This window comes from Mizuhopecten yessoensis, unplaced genomic scaffold (assembly GCF_002113885.1).
Source record: "Mizuhopecten yessoensis strain PY_sf001 unplaced genomic scaffold, ASM211388v2 scaffold7479, whole genome shotgun sequence".
Taxonomy (NCBI): Eukaryota; Metazoa; Mollusca; class Bivalvia; order Pectinida; family Pectinidae; genus Mizuhopecten; species Mizuhopecten yessoensis.
The window spans coordinates 217431-225705 of NW_018407068.1; the positions used below are offsets into that span (position 1 = coordinate 217431).

The 8275-nt window shown below is 35.5% G+C and overlaps 1 protein-coding gene across 1 annotated transcript; it reads right to left on the reverse strand.

Moving 5' to 3' along the window:
• Window positions 1-1818: 1818 nt before the first annotated feature.
• LOC110453677 (SPRY domain-containing SOCS box protein 3-like) lies at window positions 1819-8213 on the reverse strand. Its single transcript, XM_021502737.1, has 4 exons — window positions 7894-8213; window positions 5167-5354; window positions 4031-4259; window positions 1819-2828 (listed from the first exon to the last, which is right to left on the reverse strand). The coding sequence occupies exons 1-4, from the start codon at window positions 8132-8134 to the stop codon at window positions 2464-2466; spliced, it is 1023 nt and encodes a 340-aa protein (XP_021358412.1). The 5' UTR covers window positions 8135-8213; the 3' UTR covers window positions 1819-2463.
• Window positions 8214-8275: the final 62 nt, after the last annotated feature.

Genomic DNA, 8275 nt, shown 5'->3' on the forward strand with positions numbered 1-8275 from the left:
TCCCTCTACCCTCAGGGGAAGGCCAGACTATCAACTTACACAACAGTGAGTCCCCTTCACCAAAGATGCTCCATATCAAAGTATGTTAAAATCCTGTTAAAAAACATGTCTGGTCAAGTTACAGCCATGGTGATTTCTTACCAGTCTTTACAATTCAATCAATTAATAGTGTTTCAGCATATAGAATAGCAAATATATAACCATGATTACTGATGAAGTTATTTGAAGAGTAGAGCTATATATACATTTAAACTCTATCTAAATATTTAATATAGAATTTTGAATTTGTAACACTTGAAAATAAAATCTAATGAATTCCTTGGACAAATCACTAGGATACAATTTTCTTAAATGTGGTTGCAGAGTATATATAAAAACGTGTTAAGTGTTTTAAGTCCCAATGACTAAATGCCACCTGACAACATCTATAGCAGTTTCTTAGTTTACCTCAACTCTGTACCTTCTTTTGGATTTGCTAATAATAGTTTGAATATATAGGGTTTCCAGTGTATCAAAATTATATCTGCTTTATGCAGGTAACATGAACTTAGAAGTTATATCACCAGTCTGACTTATGTATTCCTTATTCGATCTGTACAGGAAACATGGAGTTATATCACCTTCTGAGTTTCATATTCCTGATCCGATCCATATATGTGACATGGAGTTATATCACCCATCTGGGTTTTATAATCCTGATCCAATATGTACAGGTAATATCAGCCAATGCTACCAGCATAAAATCATTTTTATATTATAAATGTAAAATAATCCATAATATCAGGGTAAATATTATTCATATATTCCTAAGAAAACAAAAGTAGATGTGCTACAATATATGAGATGTTTTGATCTTAAAGATTTTCCTGAAGCAATACATTTTATGCGAAGGCATCTTCAAGTACACATGACTTTACCTTTCCTTCATACATCTATAATGGATGAGCATAAAAAGTAGAGATTAATCTGTGGGTATTTGTAGAGAAATCACCAAATGTAGAACTTCAAATGATGTTTGTGCTGGTACATTTCTTGAGGTTGTCTATATATACATGTACCATACATACTATCTACATGACTATCAGCTTAGGAATGTCAGCATATCAGTAAATTAATACATTTATTTTACAAATACCATATTTAATGTATTAGCATAACATTATTGTTTTTACATTGGAACCTAGATCAGAATAAATCACATTCACTTTCAGATATGACACGAGCAAATTTTTCAATCGAGATTAATTAATTGATATATCAACGTTTTGCTTAGGGGATCTAGACAGAGGTAGGGAGGGGGATAGAGAGAAAAGGAGAGAAATAGCAGACAATAAGGATATTAATGGGATGTAGACAAAGGAACAGATGGCACAAAGATATCCTACTGCAGTACATAGGAATCTTGGTTGTTCAGGAGCAATGGAAAGAGTGTTAATGGAAAAGGGGTGTTAATGGTAAAGGGCCAGGTGTTAATGGTAAAGGGGTGTTAATGGTAAAGTAAAGGGGTGTTAATGTGTTAATGTTAAAGGGGTGTTAATGGTAAAGGGCCAGGTGTTAATGGTAAAGGGGTATTAATGGTAAAGGGTAACATGGTACATTTTTTGCTTCTTCTACACAGATTACACAAATTTTAAGTTAATCCAAGTAAGTGTTGCAGGTATTGTGTAACAAGTACCAAATTTAACAACCTACATAATCTGCAATTCACTGTTATAATAATTATAATTTGAGGTTCTTATATACCGCTTTATTACAACCTAGTTCGTAGGTCGTCTCAAAGCGGTTCACAAATTATTATCCGTTGTTATACGGCCTCTGCAACCAGCCAATACCTTTCTCAACAACCTGGGGAGCATACAGTCGGAGCTGCCATTTTGGTTTAATATGACAATAAAACGTTCATTTTTCATCTGAAAAAGTCAAAATACTTTATGATTGCAGAATGTGAACATATTCCCACATTAAACTGGACAAATATATACCATACACTCACTTTTTTTGGATGTTGTTTAGTATCAATGAAATGGGTTTGCTGTTAAAAAATAATAAGTATTTGTAGAGGGACTAAATCCTGACATGTCAAAGCTTACAAGAGGTGTTTAGGGGATAAGTTAAATGATTTGAGCAAATCTTATTTCTTTTTAGTATTTTAATGGAGGAAATGCATTAAAAGAAGAATGAAGTTAGAATTCAATGAAGACTTAAAAAATGAATGGTGTCATAAGTTTGGTAGAACAAATGAGTAAGTTTGGTAGAACGAATGAGATCTGTTCTTAAATAGAACTTGATTTATATGTATGAAATACCACAACTGCTTTCATAAACGCAATATATTGTGTAAAATCAAATTTTAAACACCATCTCAGTAATGTTCACTGAAAATGAAAATACTCAATAAAAATGGACACAAGCAAGATTGTCTCCCTTAGCTTATCAAGATACGCCTTATACTGTAGCACTTCCTTACTTGAGTAACATTTGTTTACAATTGCTTGGACCCGCCATATCATCGGCCTGTACAGACCCATCATTAGTCCTCTTTTTGGGTTTACGTTTTAGTCCTTTATCCCTTGGGGGTATATGTGGGGGACATGGCTGGAGAAGCCAGCTCACATTGTTTTCTAAAAAGTTTTTAAAACCAGGTGGCAGGTTTATCACTTTTAAAACATCCAAGTGATTTGGAATGACCTTGCGGAGAACTTGGCAGCACATGAACTGGAGGGAGGTTTGGAAGGAACAGCTACGAATCACCTTCATGCCACTGCGCGCTGCCGTTGATGATACTATTGGATACAGTATCTTACCATGGAGACCAGTATATGCCACACCTACAACATACATCATGGCCAATTACCTTGACTGCCATCTAAATAACATAGGCTACATTCGCATATCCCGGTTGAAACGGTACGTGTGGCGCAGAAATTTTCCTCGATAAACGAACACACATGGACCGATCTATAAGCAGAGCTAAAAATGCACAGTTTCGGAGAATAAAAAACAAATGTATCAAGAATATTATGCCCTTCTCTCACGCACCCACTGGATTACATAACGTATCTTAAAAACTACATGTGGCTTGATATTGTTTAAGAAAGAAATAACGCAAACTGGCAATAGTCAGCATTTTAGTTTCGGCCAGGTACGTCTGGACCCCTCAAACTACACGTGCCGAATTTTCCTAAGGTCAGCGTCAGTTCAGATCTGTACCTGTTGTTTTCTTTACAAGTTCGACCGTTTCAACCGAATACACGAATGTACCCATATTCAACTGCCTCCTCTTTTGAGCAAGTGCAATTATTTAAGTTCAAATTTTGTGAAGCTCGATTGCACTTGCCATAAAAAAAATCTTATATTTTAGTTTCAACAATATATTTCCAAGAAATAAAGACACGTTGGTCACAAAACAAAATGAAGCATGAAGAAAATAGACCTCTAAATCAATTATAGTGCTTATATATAATAAGAATAGAACTTGTCTAGAACAATTACAAATTACATTGAAATAGAAATATATATATATATATATATAAGAACCTCATAAGGAAAACTTATGCCAAGTTGTAGTCATTTACAGTAGCAGTTCCTGACAAGAATTTGAAATGTCTCAGTCAATCAGATGCCAGCGAGGCCATTTTGAATTTGTATCAACCCAAAGAGTAGTAGCAATTTGCTAGGAACTCATATGGAACGCTTTTATCAAGTTTAGAGTCGATGGCTGCAGCAGTTCACGAGGTGTTGAAAATGTATCAGCCAAAGGGGGCCTATGGCAGTAATTTTGAACTTGTCTAAAAAGTAAGTCCACTTTGTTGGGACCTTATAAGGAACAATTGTTCGAATGCAATTATTGAGAAGTTGATAATGTTTCAGCCTGTCAGGGATGAAGGTTGATATTTTGAATTTCAGAGTAGCCAAAAAAGTAACAACACTTTGTTAAGACCTTCATATGCTACATGTTAACTTAACCTTATGGCTTAGCTCCTTTTCTTTAAAATGAGTGTGTCAAATACCCCACGTCAACCTTACTTACCTAGTGGCCTCCTATTTTTGTAGAATGATAATGTTCCATGCCACATGTCAAGGTGAATGCCAATGATGGAGCCCTGACCAAACTTAGATGAATACTGTTCCTTGATACTTCGATGCTGTCTCATGCCTGTGTAAGACAGACCCCATGACTCGGAATCCTGGCCAATCATACTACAGAACATGTGGCGACACTTGTTCAGGTCAATGTGTTCTGTGCAAACACCAACCATCTGAAAAATAATGGGTTTTTTTTTAACAAACTCTTTCACATTAAAAATATCTATCTGTAGGCAGAACTTTATCTACAGAACAGAATATACAACAAATGTTTGTCAGTGCTTTTAATCTAAATCTAAATTCTGTTTGTATTACAAGATGTTGAAAAGTTCCATGGTCTAATTAAAAGCAGACATACAGCATTTTCTATCAATGTTCACATAATTCTGAAAATAATGAAAGTAGCATTACTAGGATTTGGTTAGAATCATTAACTAATCATTTGCAACAATGATTGAAAAAGTGTTTACTTAAATTAGATTTTAAGTTTGGAAATATTTTTCAAACAGTTGACAATGTTGGCCATATTGGATTTCTGATCGCTTTCAAAATAGTAATTTCAAATTGCATGAAAAAAATCATAGATTTTCTGTCGGCCACTTCAGCGTATATACGGTTTGGATTCATATCAGCTCAAAAATACCAAGTCTCCATCTCGGCATTGATCATTCCTATCACATTCCAGCAAAATTTGTTCTGTAATATTTTACTTTAAGTTATCTGATGGTAAAATTATATTTTCTAAATGACTGCCATGATGGATATATTGGAATTTAAAACTGCTTCAAAATGAAAAGAATGGTCAAGACCATGCACTGATCATTCTCCCTAACTTCTGGCTTGTTCAATTTAGTAGAATGTGTTTTAGTTTAAATAAATAGGTTAACAGATGATGCTCAATGTACAAAGACCAGCAGCATCAGTTCACAGGATTCTCGTGCAAGCCAAAATATATGCATCAGTTGCAAGGACACTTAACTTTTGTTTTTTATGGAAAACCTACACATTATAAAACTCATGAGGATTATGTTCTCTATCTATACGTTATACCAACAAATATTCCAATAATAATTTTCTAACCATATCAGTTCCATACACAGGTGTTGTCATTTTAATCTCCCAGTAATACTGCTCATTCTTAAGTGGCAGTGTGCCGCGTACAGCCGCTGTACCACAGCTGTAATCAATGTGGAACATCACTTCCCTCATGTCATCCTTCACAAAGCTAGCAGCAGATTTGGTTCCATCATCCCAACGCCATTCAAAATCTGAAAATATTCAATTAAAACAATTGCATTTTTTTTTAACATTGATATTTACAAATGCATGAGATAGATATTGGTCTGAATGATTCTATTTGGCAAAACTAATCCTTTATGTTCTTTTTCCACACACTGTAAATTACACATCCATGGTAAAAGCAACTCCATAAACCAACGTAAATTGCAACATAGTTCAGTGACAGTGAGAAAGACATGATGCTCATCACTGTACTAAGTATTGTGAAACCATATTGACGTACTATAATGATGAAGCCTGTAATGTTTTCCAAACTCTGAAATATTACAGAGCTGTATTTATTGTTTCTATTTGTCTGTTCAGAAGCACAATAAGATATGCCAAGAATGATACAGAAAATGATGAAGAAAAAGTGGAAAAGAAAAGACAATGGGCTTGCTCGATTTCCCGAACCAGGCACTCGCCAGATGACTGGCTAGGCGTGTCACTTGATTTGATTAAATCATTAATGTGACACAGAGTGTTATCTGCTGATGTGAAACTAAGATGACTCAATTTTAACAGTTCACAAGGTGAATAGACTTATCTATGTGTACCATCATACATCCTTTCCTACCAGGCAGTTTTTAAAATTACTCAATGAATAGTAGACCCATGTTGTAAGAACTGCAATAGGCAAAAGACTGACTTTAGCATCCTTTAACCTGGAAATATAAGGTTTCATTATATAATGAATCTATGGATGTGCCATTTCACTCTTTATATTCATATGCAAAATATATAAAAATAGAATATTATTTAACTTACTGTCTTGTTATTTTGGGAAAACATTATGGTTGAGTGCTCTCTAAAGCTGAATTTGAGAAGGATTTGGTTTGGTTTGATTTTATTTTTAACGTCCTATTAACAGCTAAGGTCATTTAAAGACATGACTCCATGTGTGTAGTGTATGCATGCTGTGTGTGCAGGAGACAGGGTATGTTTGGTGTATTGCCTCTTTGTGATAGCGCGGATCTGATGTTGACTTAATAGTGCTATCTCACTAAAATTCCATGGCGAAGGCACCCAGCACAGCATTCCGCCCGGTCACATTATATATACCGACAATGGTTGAACCAGTTGTTGTCATTCCCCTTAATGCTGAACGTTAGGCAGGGAATAACAACTACCATTTTTAAGGACTTATGGTGTGTCCCGGCCTGGGAACAGAACCCACTGCCTTCTTCACCTGGGCGAACACTCAACATGAAAGGCTTTTTAAGCGAAAAGTGAGGTACATGTATTGCCAAGCAAGGCCCTAGAAAATAAAAGGTACCATAGTAGAAAAAAAGATAAATATATAACAGTCAACATCTTACTAGTTTTATATTTTTTAATTATAAGGATGACTGAAACCTGAAATGTATATATACACAGTACATTAGTAAATTATTAGTTAATAAAGATCCCAAATATTGCAATGGGTGCAACAGCTTTATTTTGGTCACTTTTGTGTCCCCAATTTAGAGGGCACAAAAGCAATTCCCCCATTCTACAGGGGTTGCCACGTTAGTCACCTCTTACGATGCATGCAGTTGGTAACAGCTAGCTGCAATAATGTAACTTTCTGACAACGTTTTTTTTTTATATATTGCGTGGTCAGAGCTACGAAGCGGTCCTATGCCAACTAATGGAGCAAAATCAAAAGTGTTAATCTGTAATATTACATATAATTCACGCCTCATATGAGTAAATATTGCATAATTATTGAAAAAACGAATGCTTACTAATAAAAAAACTCTTTCACAAAATTAGCCAAGTCTGTCATGGAAAAAATAGAAACGACCGCCATGACGAATCATGTGTGATGTTATCTCCTTTATCCTTTCTATGTATGGCCTGCATGGCCAAATAAAGTATTACTACTGATTCCGCCATGTTTACTTCAATTTCCATATTGGGTCATATCACCCATATATACATAGATGTCTGACCTATATCCGAAGAGATACAAAGTTTCCAAAATGGTGGTCAATTCAAATTTTACTTCCCCTAGAGACATTAGCTTGATAATTTAACGACTTTTAGGGCAGAGTTTCACTTGAAGGTATATAGGACATCAACAGAAATATTTTACATTACAAACACACTTATGGATGCAGACCAATGTGCTGTCCGTTAATTCCAAAATCGGCCCGGTGTGATTCACACCGAGTTTGCTCCATTACAAGGCATGTGAGCGATTTAATACCCGGCAGGGTATTAATGATAGTAATAGGTAACAGCATGTATATTATTTTCTTGATCCCCAACCTGCATGGGTGTTTGAGAAGGGAGATAACTCTAATTCAAATAGCAAATATAGAAAAGAGAAGCATGCATCCTTAACATCTGTGGTTCAAATAAAGAGAAAGTAACAGTGAACTCAAACTTAGATAAATGTTAATACTTCGACCTATTGTTTTTTCAATGCTGTGGCAGTACAATGTACATGCTGATTGTACAAGGAAATGAAATGCATGGGCTGTCTACCCGGTCCGACAATATACATATTTTTTGATCTAGCAGTAAAGTAGTATAGTAACTTACATGTGTCATCTTCTCCACATTTGCAGGATTTGTCTAAACCTTTCTTGTAGCATTCACAATAAGCGTCTCCTTTTAATTTTACATTCATATGCCTTGCTGTATTTGCTGAAGTCGAGTCCATTTCATCCTCAGATTGGTCCGTACTAGCGTCCTTGTCACTCTCCTGGGAATCTAGCGACTCGGACAAGGAGGGGGACTTTGAACATGATGCTTGCTCCTCTGGGTCACCGTCCCTTTCCATTACATATGTTGAAAATCGTGAAACAACGTCAGATTCACATTTTTCATCTAAAAGTCACCGACGCCATGACAGCTTAAGCGTCCATGTGACTCAGTTCAACTAAGTATCCACAGAGCTATGCAAGTTAAGCGTTCATAGGTT